This window comes from Anser anser, assembly GCF_964211835.1.
Source record: "Anser anser genome assembly, chromosome: 2".
In the NCBI taxonomy this organism is placed as follows: Eukaryota; Metazoa; Chordata; class Aves; order Anseriformes; family Anatidae; genus Anser; species Anser anser.
The window spans coordinates 107,889,679-107,908,864 of record NC_139721.1 but is presented as its reverse complement, the minus strand read 5'-3'; the positions used below and the strand labels follow the sequence as shown (position 1 = coordinate 107,908,864).

At 42.6% G+C, this 19,186-nt stretch overlaps 1 protein-coding gene across 2 annotated transcripts in view; it reads right to left on the bottom strand.

Annotated features, from left to right (window-relative positions):
• Positions 1–15,486: 15,486 nt before the first annotated feature.
• LOC310894392 (tRNA selenocysteine 1-associated protein 1-like) overlaps positions 15,487–19,186 on the bottom strand; it is a 7,694-nt gene continuing 3,994 nt past the window's right edge. For both annotated transcript variants that reach the window (XM_083824431.1, XM_083824432.1), the window contains 3 exons: positions 17,933–18,128; positions 17,361–17,406; positions 15,487–16,542 (listed from right to left, as the gene is read on the bottom strand). In XM_083824431.1, the coding sequence (XP_083680557.1) occupies positions 16,406–16,542; positions 17,361–17,406; positions 17,933–18,128 (379 nt within the window). In that variant the 3' untranslated portion in view covers positions 15,487–16,405. The remainder of the gene's footprint in view (positions 16,543–17,360; positions 17,407–17,932; positions 18,129–19,186) is intronic.

The following is a 19,186-nucleotide window of genomic DNA, read 5'->3' as shown; positions in this document are numbered from 1 at the left end:
AAATAATAGAACACACTCAAAAAAAAAACAACTTGTCAGTCTTACAATAATCTCATTCATTAAAATATGATCCAATGCTTTACATGTGCATTAGATGCACTTCAAGTAGTGGGTTTGACTTCCCTTTTCAAAGCGTTTTCACAGACCAGAGTTAATTTTTAACACAGACCACTGCGTGTTCTGCAAAACTGACTTAACTGAACTGTCAGACAGAAAACAAACCCTAAAGGCTACAAGATTTACCGATGGCTCCGCCTGCGGTCTTAAGGATCAGAAAATACAGTCTTAGGAAGCATGCTATTGTTCAAATCAATACCAACAGGAAATTTTTGTTTACGCTGCAGCTTTAATTTCACAGTATCTCCCAGCTCTTAGTAATAGGATTCACACTATCTCTAAAGTATATAAAAATGTGTCTTTCTAAAAAATACTACATTCAGTTTGAAACCTTGAATAAGACATGTTTTATGTAAGTTCACAAATCTACTTCGAGTGAACGACGGTTCATTGCTGGTTTTAAAGGTAAAAAAGAAAAATATTAATTCCCCCAGTTAGGCATTTAATACACCAAGAGCTATTCTGCCTGGTACAGTTCCTTGAAATAAGAAAAATACCACATCACTGCTACCCACTGCAGAAGTTTAGCCCGAGTGCACAAGTGTTCCGTCAACCGCATGTTCACTTTAGCAGGAAAACACACGATCGTCTCCTCAGCAAATAATTGCTTCTCATCACGGGCTACCCTTCTCCCGCCACCATTATGAATTCTAGTATTATGAATAGACAATCTATCTCCTTTCACCCACTGACAGCTGCGTGCAACATTCATTTAGTGGCTGACAATTTCAGGCTCTCTGTTGCAAATCTGGCAGATCTTTCTTAATGCCTTATCACAGGTGTATTGCTATAATATAACTGAGAATTCACACCAGATTTGGTTTTAGTTATTTGGATAATATTTATGATATACTTCACTTCTCCATGCCCTTGTAATTTGGCAGATGGTGAAAAGATGGTCCAGGAAATCTGAGATGTTTGTAAACTCTGAAGTGATTGTAAACTTAATTATACATCCATCCAATCAAGGAATTAGCACAGAAACTTCTTGAGACACTGTCCCTTTGCTCATTAGAACAGAAGATGAAAAGTTTGCACATCTTGTTATTTCCTTCAGTCACCTGATCTTCAAGTGGTCATTTAAGGGTTTTGCAATTTAATAAGCCCAAGGATACCCCTAACTAAAGTCGTCAAAAAAAGATGACTAGTTTTCATTTTTTAAAGAAAATGAAAGGAAATCATGCTTTACCACAGCATTATCACCAGTTCTGTGCTACCTCCAAATAGGAATTTAGGAGCGTTAAGATTTATAGCGTCGGAAAAGAAAAAGAAAAAAAAAAACCTCTACCCCCCTAAAAACTAAGCAGTTGCTGCTACATTCATTTTAGAACTTTACCAAATGGAGATTGTGCTGGCTAAACAATACAGAGATTGAAAGAGTTAAAAGCAATAAGCAACCAGTATTACTGTCCACTTTGATTTCCAGCCTAAGAAGCCCATACACTTAACAAGTGGTCATTTGTACACTCAGACTGATACTGGAAACACAGATGTTTTCGCAGAAAGAGATGCCCATTTAATTTTATGGAAAATTTATCAGACTCCAACGATGGTTCATCGCTGGTTTTAAAGGTAAAAATGAAAAATATTAATTCCCCCAGTTAGGCATTTAATACACCAAGAGCTATTGTGCCTGGTACAGTTTTGCAATTTAATGATACCCCTAACTAAAGTCATCAAAAAAAGATGACTAGTTTTCATTTTTTAAAGAAAATGAAAGGAAATCATGCTTTACCACAGCATTATCACCAGTTCTGTGCTACATCCAAATAGGAATTTAGGAGCGTAAGATTTATAGCGTCGGAAATTAACAATTTTCCTCCTCTTTACTTTGAATGGTGATAAAAAGCACAAAAACTAGTTTTCTGTGCCCGAATGAACACGGAATTCTGTACAAAGTCTATATGACCACTCAATCAGTATTTTTCTATTTGTGATCATTTCTTCAAGAGAAAACTTGCCTCAACAGGAATTTTAATATGCAGCTTCACCCCGAGTTGGGGGACAAGATAAAACGACTTGGTGTGTTCTAGAGTTGTTGCTCTCAACTTACAAAGATAACATAATTCTTAACCTGAGTAATCTTCACAACCCATCATCTATTGTGGATACATGCCAATATTAACTTGATTTGATGTCTATGTTGTCACTGAGGTTTGAGAAAATTTTTCTAATAGTGATAAAGCATTGAAAAAGTTATCTACCTCAGCTTAAGACATTATTGGTTCTTACCTTTCTTCGTTTGGACTGGAAGTCAGTAATATCCGGTTTATCTATGTCCGGAGGCTAAGGGAAAAAAAAAAGCATAACTATTAGAGGGCAATTTTTTTTTCCTGAGAGAGAGGGTTCCCTGCAACAAAAATATGGGGGTTCACGGTCAACTTACACAACACAGCGGCAAAACAGATGCCATTCTTTTAGCATCCTGTTGAAAAAACAGCGCAATAAATTAAACCGGCCACAACGTAAGGAAGAATAGTTTTATCTTTATCCTTTGATGGCACATTTACTAAGTTTTATAAACACATGAAGCAAAAACAGATTAAAAGAAGTGCTATTTACCAACAAAGGGCTTGACAGCTTCTCCATTGCCTCCAAGATGCGCCGTGCTGAGGTACTTAAGGTAGCGCGGGACCGCACAGTTTCTTGTCTAGCTTTCGCTCTCCTTTGTGCCTGAAAAATTAGCATTTTAAGTGTTACAATGGTCAATTCTGAGCTAAAGAGGCATGTATTTTACGTCCCAAGGCTACACTGATGATACAATCAATATATTCTGATGACAGAGAAAAATGCAGTCACTGGGAGTTTAAGCCATAAAGAAGAGAATACATTCGGAGTTTAATGAAGTTTACCTTGGGCCTCAGTGCATCTTGCACGTGCTTGTTGCACGAGCAATAAAAGAACTCCGTACTTGTAAAAGGTCAAGACGGATGATGCTAGGACTGCTAAGGCCTCCGAAGCAGTAATCAGGGAAACAGAACTCAAGAAAAGGCTTGTGGTACAGAAAGCATTTTCAGTAACAACACAGACCTCAGAGTTTCACGATGGTCTAAGTGTACCATCTTAAAATCAGTGTATACAATCATAACCAGGAACTAGTTTTACTTCTCTCTTGCTTCCTCCCTTCCCCCAAGATTAAAGTTGGCTGCAAATCTTTGTCTTAAAAGATAAAGATCTGATTTAAACTGTAACAGATCTAAACATTACACTGAAAAAGTAAACTGTTTATTTGCACCACCCAACTTCAAATATCAGTCAAAAACTTCCTTTGGTGTGACTTTTTTTCTTCCCAGGTTAAACCCCTCAAATAACCACACTGTGCTTATCACACGACGTGAAGACAGGAAGCAGACCACGCAGCATAGAAAAACACAAGTGAGACTCACAGAACCACAGAATGGTTAAGGTTGGAAGTGACCTCTAGAGATCGCCTGGTCTACCCCCCCGCTCGAGCAGGGCCACCCCGAGCAGGTTGCCCAGGACCATGTCAAGTCAGCTCTTGAAGACCTCCAAAGAGGGAGACTCCACAGCCTCTCCGGGCAACCCGTGCCAGGGCTCCATCACCCGCACAGTGCAAAAGCATTTCCTGATGCTCAGACAGAGCCTCACGTTTCAGTTTGTGCCTGTTGCCTCTTGACCTGGCACTGGGCACTGCTGAAAACACAATGGCTCTCTATGCTCTTTGCACCATCCATTCAGGTATTTATATACACCAATAAGATCCCCCCAAACCTCCTCTCCTCCATGCTAAACGGGCCCAGCAGTCTCTGCCTCTCCTCAGAGGAGAGGTGCTCCCAGTCCCTTGATCATCTTGGTGGCCCTTCGCTGGACTCTCTAGTACCTTGCTGTCATTCACAGCAAGCAGCAAGAAGCAAGCTACTCTCTCCTTTAAAAGCCTAGTATTTTGGTTCCTCTTTTTACCATAATGCAGTAATATTGTAAAAAACAAAAATAGCCGACCAAAGAGGGTTCCCAGCTTTGCACCACAAGGTTTCAAGGTTTCCCGTAAGTGAGGTACTTGTACTGCCCTTTTTCCGTTGCACAAATGGACTGTCAGAACAGAGCCAGCAAACCCGCGTTTTCATTTTCTTAAAATTCCTTTTGATTTATCGATAAAAGTCACTTTCATTTAAATACATTCCTACCAAACCTGATTTGACTTTCCTTTTCGATTCAGCTCTAGCTAATCAGAGTTGTCAGCAGTTTTTATTTGCTATTTCCAAGAACTCTTGGGGGCAAATAACTCTCTTCAAGAACTATATGAATCGTTCAAAACAGAAAGCATATTACTGCTTATCTTGAGACTGCATTTAGTCCTTCATGCCTCTGTGTAACAGAAGAACAAAGGATCAGCAAAGTTGATTTTAGATATTTTCAAAGACTGCAGGTTTATACAACATATCCATAGCATGAATGTAGGCATGCTTGGAAAAGAAGATCCACAGATAAATATTAGCCAGGTTTGACTACTACATTTGACTACTAATACTACACTACTTTTGTCATACCCGATAAGGTTCCGTTCTTTGCTGCCTTGATCTTACAGCTGCACCACCATAGGCCGTCTTTCCGGGGTAAAACGGAGAAAACCCAAGCTGGTTTTGCTTAAAAACAGATGTGCTTCCACGTGCCTACGGAAACACAGTACGATAGGTGGATAGAAAAACAGGTACACATTCAAACTGATTAAAAGAAATACTGTGCAGTACTTACAGGACACAGTCCTCCAAAAGCAGATAAACCGAATGCAGGTTTCTTAGAGCTAGCTGCAGAATGCTGCGAGAGGGAATGAGTTCTTTCAGCTCCTGCGGGCCAGAGCAGTGATGATGAAGTATTTTTTAAAACTGCAACATCTGCCAAAATGACGTATGCTAGATGTAAATGCCTCTCGTACGTACAGAACTTTAACAATAAAGATCACACTAATTCAAGTTCTTCAATACAGAAAAATAAGCATGACTTCAGCTTCCTTAAATAGATCAACTTCACGTACAGACTGAAAACCAAGTATCACCTACAAACTTGAAAACTGTTCACAGAGCTGCAAGTAGTTTTCAGCAATCTTACCAAGTTAATACTGTGCTTCCAATGCAGATATTTTTTTCCTTCAGGCTAAGATAAAAGAGGACCGCATAAACATCAGTGCATTTGTACGGACAAAGCTTTTTTCTGTGTTGGTAAAAGGCTGGAGGCCAGCACAGATCATAATCGCACAGGTTTTAAACCTGGAAGATTCCCCAAAGGCTGCTCTAAGAGTTAACGATCTTCTGCCCATGTATGTTTTACGAAGACACACCAGAAAGTTCTAGTGCACTCAGGTTATATTGCTAAAGCCCAGCAACTCTACTCTCAGCTGTACAAAAGTTCTCTGGAAAACCTGCTGAGCACACGTCAGTCCCTGTCTATATGGGGGACTAGAAAAAGCTGCAAACCTGCTGTTCGCCCTTTCAGCGAGAAGACCTACGTACCAACCTACATCGACACGATGCTTATTTTTTATTTTAAAATGGTGTGCTTTCCTCAATGAATTTGGCAAAAGACATGAAAGTATTGACAGCTGAAGCCTTCTACCAAGAAAGGTCAAAAAACAGCCTATAGCTTATGTCAGAGTAGTTTCTTTATCTTCTCTTGCTGAAACACAGGAAAACATCTCGTGTTCCTATTTGTCACCTGCACTTATTCACATTTAACCAGCTGTCTGTTAGATATTCTGAGTCACTCTTCCTTCTAGACAATCAGCCTAGTTGTCAAGCTACGGCAAGTCAGCCTGATTTCCTACCGTCCCAGTTCAAAATTTACATATAACCTAGCTGAATGTGTATATTTCAGCATTGACTCTTTCTAACATCAGGGTATCATAAACGTATTCCAAAGCACGCTTCTATTAAAAAGGTGATAGGATTATATACTTCTAAAACACTAAAAATTCAATTTAATTCTCGCATCCAAAGTTGACATTCACCTATTTTATTTACTAAGGTGATGTGGAATATTAAAGAACGCAAGGTACTTCACATTAAAAAAAAAGTCAATTAAACAGAGAACACAAAAATCACCTTCATCAAATGCTCTAGAGGAGGAATCACTGGTTGTTGAGATGTTATCATCGTCTTGTTGAGAGGTAGAATCTTCTATTTCTTTTATGAAGGACAGCCTAGGACTGCCAATGCCAAATATAGAAGATGTCGAGGGCTGACAAGGTGGGACAGGAGAATCCAGCATGGTGTAACTCAGACGGCTCCGATGAAGAGAGGGCCTTGTTAACACAACTGGGAAGTTCAGTGCTGATCTACTTGTGGATGGTTCTAGACAAGAACAGGGAGATAATTAGCTTTGCTATAGACAAGCTCACAGAAGCCAAAACCTGTTTCCTATCGACAGCCATGCTATTGCCAAGTTCTAAGGCAAAAAGAGAGAAGCCAAATTTAACTTCTTCCTCACCCAGATACGGTTGCATCTAACTGTCTGGCTACAACAACAACACTGCTTGCGATACACAGTATTAATGTTGCATCCAGAAGTAGTTAACTATGAGGTTTTACAACACCACATTCTGACCCCGTGCTCAAATGCTCTAACGCTGACTTGGCCGTTCACTAAATCAAACATATATACTCCTTCTCCCATGTACAGCTTGCAATAAGCTTTACAAAATTTGAGATTACACGGTAAATTACAGATAACACTGCAGCTTCCATAATATTGGAACAAAGGTTATATTAATCTGAATACACAACATGAAAATGAACGTTTGCAGTACTTTTTTCCCAAGTTCTTCCATATCAGTTCACGTTAGAGGCAAAACATCATCTCCTACCCATTAACTATTGGGATTTTGACCCAAGGGACAAGGATGTTGACCCAAGTAACCAGATGAGCATTTTTCCCTCTTGAAGCAAAGGGTCTGCAAACAATGCCAGTGGCCTGGAATAGGTGGCCTTGAAGTCTATCTTGCTAAATGAATGGAACTATTCATGGGTATTTTGCCTGATGAAAGCCTACTGTCTCTCCCAGGAATCTGGGCAATTCAAATGACTTTGAGCCACTATCCTCTTGATACTTGAACTGAAGCTTAAACTAGTTAGTTCAATCTTCATAACCACTGCAGTACCACTAATTAGCTCTCCAAACCATGAGCAGATTTTTAGGACAGCACCGTTTGAGATACAGAAAGGTATTCAGGCGGAAGGCCACCCAATATAGGCTCCAGCACACTGATACCTCAGAACTGAAGAAACACATTGGTTTCAAAATGTAGTAATAATTAAAAAAAAAAATCTTAAGCATAGTAAGCGACACCCACGGACAGCAACATAAGCTGCAAAAGGTTCCAGGGTGTCCACCTGCTCCTGATCTCCTGGAGTTAGCAAGCTTGCAGTGCAGCTGTTCTTACTGAAAGCTCCTTTCACGCAGTTACATAGGAAAGCCAACATGTGTTCCTCAGTCACGAAGACCTTCTCTATTCTTTTCTCCAAACTCATTCCCAAGCTACAGCTACACAGAAAGCCATCAATCTCCTTGTTTACAATTAGATGAGATTGGAGGCAAAGATATTTCCTCCTTATTTTTTGATTCTGCCAACAACAGAAGCAACTGACTTTCCACATTATCTATGGTTACCTACGCACGCTCAGACAAAACTTCTTTACTTATTAAAAGCTGACTTCCCCAAAACAGCTAATTTAAGAGAAACTCAAATAAGAATAGATGCAAATTTATACAACAGGACTACAGGAACAGTGAGAGGCACTGGATATAAGACAAATTAATCTTTCATGAGGTAAAGGACTTGCAAACCTCGTTGCCAACGGTCAAATACCTTTTCAAAGACACCCCCTCCCCCCGCGTAGACCTTAAAGTTATTGAATATTTTAAGGATAATAATCTCATAAACCACGTCCGTGCACAAGTTCCCCAGTTCACCATCAAGTTAACGAGGAACTTTACTAAATTGATCAAAGCCCAAAACAAAAAAAAACAAAACAAAACAAACAAAGTCGGGACACGAGACGGAATTTTCCTCTGCCATTCTAGCATCTAGTCTTTTGTTTCGAAGACTGCAAAACAAATTAATTTTTTTAATTGCCTTAGGCAATTAGACAGATTTTCATTCCATATCTTTTAAAAGATGGAAAATGCAACCCAGCACACTTGCAAATGACTTGTTTTCAGCATTTAGCACCTGGCTAATAGAGTACCTAAAGTTAACTGATGCCTTCCAAGAGCATAAGATGTATGCTTCGTAACTGTGTATACAGTTTAAAGCTAAGACGGTTTCACAAACAGTTGTTTCGACTTTTTTGATTGTTTGTTTTTTTTTTCATTCTGTCAAAACCCTCATTCCAATTTCCTTTTGAAATTCAGATTCAAAACTAGAAATCTGTGAATAAATACAGATGGCCAGAGTTCCAAATGATTTTTCACATACCTCGTCTACTAATTCCTGCTGGTTCAGGCATGAATCTCTCATCGATTATGGTATCTTCATCTGAATAATCGTGGTGATAGTTTACCGGAGTCTCCTCCTGGTTTGCAGATTCATTTCTGTCTACACACTCCTCCTCACGCTTATTGAAATACTTCTGCAGCCAGGCCGGTACAATATTTTTCACCGTTTCTGTCATTCTGCTAATTATTCCCTGCTTGAAAGAAAAAACACTTGTTTAATTACAGAAACACAGTCAACAGCATATGCTGGGATACCACCTTCCACGGACCTTGAAGACAGATATTATACAGCAAATATTCAGAAGACGACGACGAGGTTGATCCCTGGCATAGGATCGCTACACTTCTGGTAAACCTAAAATTCACCTAAGATTGATTTACAACTACCTATCACTTTCTGTACTTCCAAGTGACCTTGGCAAGGTTCAAAGTTCTGAAACCTCTGCCAAAATTCACCAGCAGGTCGTCAATCTGCAAGGCTATCAGGAAACTCTACGCCTGAACAGCTCCTGACCTACAGACTTGTTCCAGGACTCTTCCTCTTCGCACCCTCACGTGAAAACCAACTAAACCAGAAGTTCAGCAATTATCTACTGCGACAGTCAGGACCATACTACCCATTAAAATCAGTGAATCTAAATATTTTCAATTTTAGTAATGCTGAATTGCAGTGACTATACGCACAAAAAACAGTTCTGCTCTCAACAGTCAGGCTAACCCAGAAGATGTCCTGGAAGAAACACAGCTATAGCTATAGCACCAGCACCTCCTCTTGCAAGAGCCTTCTAAAGCTGTTGCTGTATTTTGTAGAAGACTGACTCTGCGGCATACATCGGGTACGATCGGAGAATTCCCACCTGACCGAAAGCCCCAGGAACTACGGTTAAATAAAAGATACATTAATATAAATGAATATAATTAATAATAAAAATTAATAATAAAAAATAATATCCAGAAAGCTGACAATCATTAGCTAGGCATCCTGCTAATCATCCCTCCTGCAGGCAGGGGGAAAAAAAAAAAAGTAAATTAGATCCAGGACTAGTTCCCAGGAACTTTGAAGCTGCTAACTATACTGTCTACAGTGCCCAGGCACCTTCAGAGCTTAATGGTAAGAGACAGAGGGTTTGGTGGGCTGTAATTACGATCACAAGCACACAAAACACATCTATTTAAGTATTTCTAAGAATCGACTTATCGACTAAAGTTGTAGGGGGAAGGATGAGAAAAACAGCGGGGTAGGGATCAGAACCAGAGGTATAACCTCACAAAATCGCATCGGTCGCTTTCGTGCCTCCCCAACTGCATCACTGAGAGACAATTAACATTAAGCCACAGAACCTTCTGCAGAGTGGACATGATATTGAAAATAAACTGAAATTAATTGACAAATGCTCTAAGCAAGCTATCTGCTCAAAGCTCGTCCTTTTACGTTATGAACATTTGCACGATTCGTCTGGTTACAAAGCTAACTGCTATAATAAATGCACACATGTAACACCTATCAGTTTGTCTATTTATCAAATCATTAAAATTCTTCCCCGATAAGTTACTGTTAATTTGATCTGCGCTGGATGTGCAGCAGCCATTCTCTGTGCAGAATCCCCCAGATATCCCCACGCACGTGTTTGCTCTGGCACACTCTTTAAATAAACCTACTGGAAAACACGCAGAGATAACAGACAATGGAAAAGTTAGAAAACCATCTCCACTGATTATTTTTAATCCACGTGTAAGGTTTATCAGTTAGCTACACGGTGTCGGCACACGCAAGCTATGGCACTTTCAACATTAATGCACTGTTCAAGCCAGAGGTTTCAACGGTTGCTCTGTAAGCGTGGGGAATGTTTGCATTGCCCTTCCAGGCCAGCTTTAGATGGACAAGATTGATTGTCAATATATGGTATAAGGGACTTGGCATTTCTGCAAGTGATAAAAACCTAATTGAGCAGCTATCCATGCGTAGCGCTCCCTTGGTTTTGCATATGATAATCAATCCCCTCAGCTACGTTGCTCATTTCATAGCGGAGAGGTTTTGGCTGAACAAACATGTGCAGAGGGCATCTCCAGAGCATCTCTCTGGGCGTCCTGACATTTCTTAGCAAAGAGCTGCTGGGAGGGATCTCGGCGCGTCCCCCCTCCAGCACGGGGATTTTCACACCCCGAATTGACGGACCGCTTTCACCGTCAACCTGCTGTACCCTACAGCACAAACGAGAAGCAAAGCCTGGCAGGTAACGTTCAGAGAATTGATGATGGGCTGAGGAGGGGTGCAGGGAGCGGGGAAAGCCCTGGGGGTGGCACTGGGGGTCCTGAGGGCAGCGGGCTGGGGGTGAAGGGGAGGGGGAGGAGGGGGGTAATGGGCTGGGTAGAGGGGTAAGGGGGTAAGTAAGGGGCTGAGGGGATAACTGAGGGGGTTAGGAAGGGGCTGAGGGGGTAACTAAGGGGGTAACTAAGCCGTTGAGGGGGTAACTAAGGGGGTAACTAAGCGGTCGAGGGGGTAACTAAGGGGGTAAGGAGGTGGGTAGGGGGTAACTAAGGGGATAAAGGGGCGGGTAAGGTAAGGGGGTAAGTAAGGGGGTAACTGGTGGGCTGAGGGGGAAGGGCCCGCTGTGGGGGGGCCGCTCCTCACCCGCTTGCTCCTGGCACAGGGGGGCTTCGCGGCGCCCAAACGGTGGCGCCGCCTCTTCACCTTGCCGCCGGCCGCTCCTCCTCCTCCTCCTCCTCCTCCTGCTCCTCCTCCTCCTGCTCCTCCTCCTCCTGATCGGGCTCCTGGGCTGCCGCCCGGCGCCCCGCCGCCACCGGCCCTGCCACCGCCGGCCATGCCGCTGCCGGTCGCGCCGCTACCGGTCGCGCCGCCCGAGGCCATACCGCCCCCCCCCCGCGTTCGGTGCCGTCACGGGGCCCCCCCGCCCCCCGCCGCCACGCGCCGCGGGGCCTGCCCTGCCCCTCGTGGGAATAAAAATGTTGTTTTTGCAGAGTTACGTTGTTTAAAGGTAAGGAATGGGGTATTGAGGTGTGCTTGCAGCGATAAGAACGCTTAGCAGGCGACCTTGTAAAATGCAGACAACCAGACTCCGTAGAACAATTCGGGGAAAATCACGGTGTTGAGTCAAGTCAGGTAAGTGAAGAAACATTACCGCTTCAACCAGTAAAAAAGTCAAAAGAAATTCGAAATTTAACAGGCCGGCAACTGAAGGCCATGCATTGTCTGGGAAGCATCAGACAGATTGTGAGCCTGGATCACCCCCTCAGTGGGGAAACAGGGGAGGGTCCCGTCATCAAAAAGTATATAAACTGGGTTTTGGAACCAGCAGGGGCGCTCCTGCTCGTGGGACGCCCGCCACTGCGATCGCGAATAAATTCCTGCTTCGCTGAGCTCCTCGCCTGAGCCCAAGTTCTTGGCTACGGAGTGTTTCTCACACCCTCCCCCTCCCTCCCTCGCGCGCCCCCTCCCCTCACGGGAACGCGCGCCCCCCCCTCCCGCTGCCGCTCCCGTTCCTCGCCCCGCCCCGGTCCCGTCCCGGTCCCGCCGCCCTCCCGCTCCCGCCCTCAGGACCCGGCCGCCATAATGAACCCCGGCCCGGCCACCGTAAGCACGGGGCTAGGAGTCACCTCCAGAGCCTCCCCGCGCCGTGGCGCCGACCGCTGGTGTGCCGCAGCACCGCGCCGGGCGTGGGACGGCGCCCCGAGCCCACAGTGCTCGTCAGAAAAGCCCCGCACCGACAACCGATACCCCCGCACCGACAACCAACAGCCCCCACGCCGACAACCAACGCACAAGCGGTGTTTTAGGCCGGATTCGTGGCCCCGTTGGTCCGGGAAGCAGTCGTCACGCTAAATTCTACCCCACGGCAGGGGAACGATGGGCATCGTGACAGATCGCCGCCCCAGAAAATAAACACATAAATAAATAATAAAAACGATAACGGGACGTGAATCGTGCCCTTAATAACAGACATTGGGCAGTGAAATCACCGACTTCTGCAACAATACGTGCTCAGGGAACTGACTAAAACCCCTCCTGCATTGGCCATGTAATAGCTAGGCAAACATCACATAATGCTTCCCTCCCTCATGTACACCAAACCTATTAAGGCAACCATAGTAGTGTGATAACGTGATTTTTCTCCTCCAGATCAGCGTCAAAGGCAGCTACGCTAGGTTTGCTCATAAGTTCAAACACTGCTTTATTTATTTATTTGAATTCCATTTTTCTTATTTAGAAGGATTTCCATAGGGTGACAGGCCTTTAATGACACTCACGACTCAGAAACATTTGCCGATGCAGTCAAACGGTGTCTATTAACGCGAGGCACTGAAGTTAATTGGTATTAAAAATGAGCCAAAACGAAAGGCAAGTATCTGCGTGTCCAGCAGAATGACAGCGATCATCACCATTTGATCAACCTTCCCTGTGAGTTCTGTCTGCAAGTTACTTTGAGGTAGCGCTAGAAAGAAGCGGTTGGTCCGGAGCATCCCTGCAAAAAGAAACATCCACGGCTTAAGTACCATTTACTCTTTTGGTATCCTTTTAAGTACTTTTTACCCGTTTCGGACTCCTGCCTTTTCCCGGCTCACTGATGACAGCATTAGTAGCCCCTCAAGCTACTGTCCTACAGCCTTTCCCATCAGTGAAGAGAGAGGAAAAACCCCACTACTTCTTGGAAAAGAAAACCAGCAGGTTTTTGAATAAAAGCACTCTCTGTTGCAGCTAGGTACAACGAAAAGAGTTTATGAAATCATTACGGGACATTCTTGTAGAAAACTTCCTCAAGCTTGGAAGAAAAAAAAACATTTCAGCTAAGTAAAACAGAAAATAACTGGAAGAAGTGAAGTATGGCGGTATTGGAAAAGTTGCTTCAAAGACTTGTTTAATTAAAAAGAAGGAAGAAAGCAAGTTCCTACTGCAATCCCATCTTTGTCAAACTGATGGCGGGCACCAGTACGATGTGTTCAGCTAACACAGGCTGGAAGTTGTAACTGCAGCTGTGAAGTTTACCCAGTAAAAAGACTCCACAAAGCATTGTAGCAATTCCGATGCAATCACTGCTTCCTGAATTTGTGACTCATGGTTAACACGGCAGTACAGGAAGAAGTCTGGCATTCACTGTGCTCTTACGGTAAAGAATCTGCACTGCCGCACACCATCCCAAGCCAGGTATGCGCTCCTAACAGGAAAGGACGATAGGCTGATAAGTCTCAGCAGAGGGAAAAAGACATCAGAGAACTACTTTATAACAGCAGCACACGGGCTGCAACCAACGTTCTCTTCCTCTCATCATTTTCATTTCTGTGGACTCCAAGAGAATACACTCCCAACATTTTTCAGCTCTGGAGAACAAACAGCCCAACCAATCTCATTCACTGAACTACAAAACTGGTATTTTCACTATCTAGTCCGGAAAAGGAGGCGCACGTCTCTAACGTACAGTGTAGAGACCTTGTTAATAGGCAAAGTCTGCATAAAATAGGTGGCCACAGCCTGATTTTCTGACGTTCAGGGCCTTGGGTCACACACCACCACAGTATCAGACTTAATGAAGTCACCAATCTATGTGGGCCCCTCGTTACACAGGTCACATGTTATGGACCAACCTCTCAAAGGCCAAAAAACAGCACTGATACTGCCGGGCCAACACATATCTGTAGCATCCCATTTCTGGGTGACAACACAATGAATGTTTCCACAAAGTACTCGATGCAACCTAACTACTGTGTTTGGTGATGCAAAGCAAGCCGTGTCAAAGCAGCGTAGCACCCAGGCACATTCCTGGAAGATGTTTTGCTGCTCACGTTGAAGAAAATAGATAAAAAAAATCCTGTGCAGTTTGCACTTCTGAGCTCAAGTACCACAGCTATGCACTCCAATTGAAGTGGCATCAAACCTTGTAAGGTTTTGAAGCTTCAGCACTGCCATCCAAATTCAAGGAGGCTGCATCTATTATCTTGAATTTGCCCCAGCTCAGTCCCCTGAAACAATTCCATAGACACGTACAAGCAACCCTTTTCCCACCCAGATTCTTTGCTTCATCTATTCCACCTCTACCTTGTGTCATATTCTTATTAATCTGCCCCTCAAAAGACTCCCTGGCTCACACAAAGAAGCAACCCAACAAATCCCTGTTCCCAGCCACGTTGCTTTCATGCTTTGGGAAGAGTTAACTGCAACAGCTCTAACTGTGATGCCACCTCACCCCCTCCACCTATGTGAGGTTCTTTGCCTTCTGTCTCCTCCTACGTGTACACCTGCACTAGAACCAGGAAGAATGTGCTTCCTACAATACTCCAAGAGCCTCTTCTGTTTCAGGATGTCATCATTTCAATTCAGGACTGAAAGTATTCCTAGCAAAAACCCAACAGCTAATAGCTAACAGAAGCAGTTGCTGGTGATCAGCTACAAGTAACCTGGAAGTACTGAGGAGTCACAAAAGAGAATTTGCATTACATTTAAGAACAGCATGCAGCTTAGGACCACTGCTTTCACTGACTACACTAAGCCATAAAAAAGAATTGGATTCTTACCTGCCATCACAGCAATTATGGTTTATGTTGCCCCCAAAACACACATGGCAGTACCAGAACTGTGTCAACTAGCTTTAACAGCTTCCCCAGCTATTAAGTACAGTAATTTCTGCTTCCTTTTTTTTCTTGGAGGAATATTCTTTTGTTTCCAGCCTCACTTACTTACTATACACACTGTTAATTAGCAACTATTTCTCCATATTCATAGGGTTATGGAGTCCCTATGACTGGAAAAGACTCTGTACCCTTCAAGATAAGAACAGCATAAAGGCAGCAACTCGCAAGACTGCTCTAGCTTAAAGCAAAGCTTTCCTCATTGCTCTCATCTCCTTTGACTTGAGTACTGTCATCCTTCTACCAGAGCTTTAAAACTTCATTACCGTGAATGAAGGAAGACCAGAGCAATCAGAGAGGGTAGCAGAGGGTATAACTTAAGGAGCTGTTACTAGGATTTTTTTGTTGTTCCTGGTGGACTATTTTTCTCCTTGCCAGCAAGGAGGGAAAACCAGCAAGTTGTTTTCTCCAAGATTTTTTTTTTTTAGGTTTAAGAACACGGATTATGTTGTAGCAATTTCTTCGCTGTAAAGCGTCAGCTGAGAAGTCTAACAGTAAGAAGGGCAAGGGAAAACTGAATGCTGATGCAGAGAGTGCCAGCAGACACCATCCTCATTCCACGGGATGTTTGTAGCTATGGCAGTTGAAGTCTACACTTCCGTATGCTTAACATACCCTATTTATAAGCCGATTTTAGCTGACCTAGCATGTATCAGTAGTACAGTTAGAGCCAGCAGCCTGCAGGAAAAAGTGGGCACAGGTGTTTCCATAGCAAGGCCTGTGAGTGTCTCCCATACATACTTCCAGTCTAAGCAAGCACATGAAAGGCTTGGCTTGTCGCTTACCTAAGGAACCAGGAAAAAAGGGAAAGCTAGATTTTGCTTGTGTCCTAATGCCCATATAAAAATAAAGACAGATGAAATACCCTTACTACCTTGTTAAATTCCATAAGCCGGAAGAGAACGTGCTGCACACAGGTACAAGTAAAATCCCTTGCTGGCAGGTTTGCAGAAACAAATTTTTTATTTACACAGGCAAGTCTATCTTTAGACCCCATTTACCTCTTTACATTTCTCGAATATTTACATGACTTCATGATGCTCCAAGAAGAGAGTGATGAACAAAAAGATTACAGAAACTGTCAAAAGCATAGCAAAAAACCCCCAACCTATCATTGTGCTTTAAAACTTATGAGCTAGAATAATGTAGAAGAAATGTAGTTTTAGCACTTTGGTCCTAACGGTCATGCTCTAGAAGACCCTTAAATAGCAGAGGGGATTTCAGAAGTGACCGTATCCAGAGGTTGCCAGTGACAATTCATGAGTGAATCGTAGAGTTCTTCGCTTGTCTCCGTGAATTGTCTGTTCATTTCATCAACATCCAAGTAGAGCTGTGGATCTGAAAATAAAAGCCTGGTAAGTCCAAGTATCAAATCTGAGGCATGCGCACAAAAAAACTTCATGTGAAATGGCTAATAAAATGTATTTTAAGCTAAGTGTAATAAGCTATTAGATCTACTAATTTTAGTGAGGTATTTAGTCCTCTAAAATTTTGAGCCTCACAGCTCCAACTTTTGGGAATTTGTATATTAGAAGGCTGGGACTAGAATTGTCTTTCAAGATAAAGACAAAGACAATGTTTAAGATAGTAAAGATAACGTTTAAGGATAATCAGCCATGAAACCCTCCCAAGAGTCATTTAATTCACTTCTACGGCAATACACGTTACATAGGATAGTTTCTAAACACTAACACAAAATGCCTCCACGTGAGGAACTTTGCAAACCTTCCAGGACACAAATATGTTTTGTACCGTATTTGTAAGTGCAAGCTGAATCCTCCTTTTGGAATCTGCAACATAAGCTTTTACCTCAGGGTGGAGAACAAAGCTTTTGCATATTACTGAGTTTCTAATATAAAATCTGTTTAGCGGAACCAATACAAAGAACAAAATTCTGTCTTAGACCATTTTCAAATGGGAATGAAGGCACAGGTACAAGAAACCTGCTGCGAAGCATTGACAGTGTCCCGTTTTACTTGATGCGGTCAGTGTATGCTGTATCAGCTTTAAAACCCCAGCTGATTGCAGATCAACCCCACAGAGGTTTGACCTCAGCTGAATTTTCAAGATGTTCTTCATCCAGTAGAGGTTGGCTTGTATTGTTAAAAGGCACAAGGATGGCTAAACTCAAGTGACAATGATAGAACCCTTATTACCGTCAGTAATTAGGTCATCACCGATTGCAGTCATAACTGAAGATTCCTGAAAGACAGAAAAGGCTAAGTTTAATCATAACTCATTTCAGAAAGCATCACAGATTCAAAGTGCTGCAGTCTCAATCCATTCCTTCTTCCTACAACTACAAGGATAGATGGCATTTTATCTATTTATTTTTAGAAGAAAGCCAATATTACAGTACAGGTTGGAAGGGACCTCCGGAGGTCACAACTAATAAATTGACCACGATAAGACCACTTAAAACAACTGTTTAATTTGCTTTAAGCAAAGCAAATCAGAAGAACAGGAACAGAAGAAGCGTACGCAATTATGCTGTCAAAACCATTCTTTGGTATGCGTGAACAAATAATGGTGTATAAATCACTAATTCTATGGATTTACTATTTAAGCACTTAAATACAAACACCTCTGAATGGAATCTGCTCTTTTAACTTCACACTAAGCAGAAAGCATGTTTTCAACTTCGGATTCTTTTTGCTGATTCACACAAATCTGTACAACGTATTATCTGTGAAATATTTTCTTTACAGCAAGCGTGCAGTATCTTTACCTCAAAAACAGCTGGAGCCATTAAAGAATCTCCTAAAGAGCAGTCTCCAACAGCTTGCATGCTGTCACAGGGAGCATAGGAGCTGTAGTTGTAGTCAGCGTAAGCATCGTAACTCCTCTGCGAGTGGTAGTTCTGGTAATCTTGGCAATAATCATTATAGTTGTATGACTGGTACTGCTGCAATTCTGCTTTCAGTCTGAAACATGAGAAGTTGCATACAGTCAGAGAACAAGAGACTGTAAACCCAGTTCTGAACTTAAACAATTTGTCAGCTTACATACTTCAAAACTTAAAAGGAAGCTTTCCTAAACAGTCACCTAAGTGACAGCTTAAGTCACAGCTCAAAACCTCATTTCTATAGAAGCAAGCATCCTCACCTTTGCCAATACCAGAAGGAATTGTTCTCATGGATTAACTCCAGAGCCTTGACATGGTTACCTGTACACATCAAGTATTTTTAGCGTTGGCATAAGCAAGCTGCTGCTAAGTCTCTGTGCTTTGCTAAAGATTGATTTAAGACCAGAGACATTTATCAAGCACAGCTGCTTTAAAGATGCAGTCTTAACCCTTCTATCTTTTGTTTGGTTAATTACTAGATCTTATTTCCAGAAAGAAGGGAATGGAGTCAGATTATCCATTTCAAAGAAGCATCTGACGCTGCCTGTCAGTTTGCCATGTCTACCTCCACCTGCTCAGTTTTTTTGTTTGTTTAAAGTCCATTAAACATTCAACAGCTGCCAACTATACCGCTCAGGTGAAGTCAGTCTTGCTTAACAACACAATCGCGATTCTCCAGCGTGACGCCTTATTATTAGTGGGAGAATTACAAAATACACTGGTTCTTAAGAAGAAAGGGCCAGCTGATTAGCTTTCACTACTTTCCCTTTCAAGATTTTCTCAGGGGCAGCTTCAGACTAATGACAAGAACCAAGACAAGTGCTATCTGTACTAAAACTGAGGTACACTGCATAAAGAACATTCAGATAACCCAGCTGCATATTCAAAAAAATCCGCTGTTTAGACTTGTCTTCACTGATTCTGTACAGGCAGACCTCCTGTGTTTGCAGTGCCCAGTTTCTCTGACTTGAATTGGGGATGCAGAGAAGTGAGTTCTATGCTTTTGGGGAAGAATACAAGCTGAAGGCATTCTGAAATAGCTTCCAAACTAAGCAAACATGAGGGACAAACTAATCCAATGGCTGGGTATTTCAATGCTAAGAGAGCACGGTACTCAGCCATTCAGAAACGTATTAC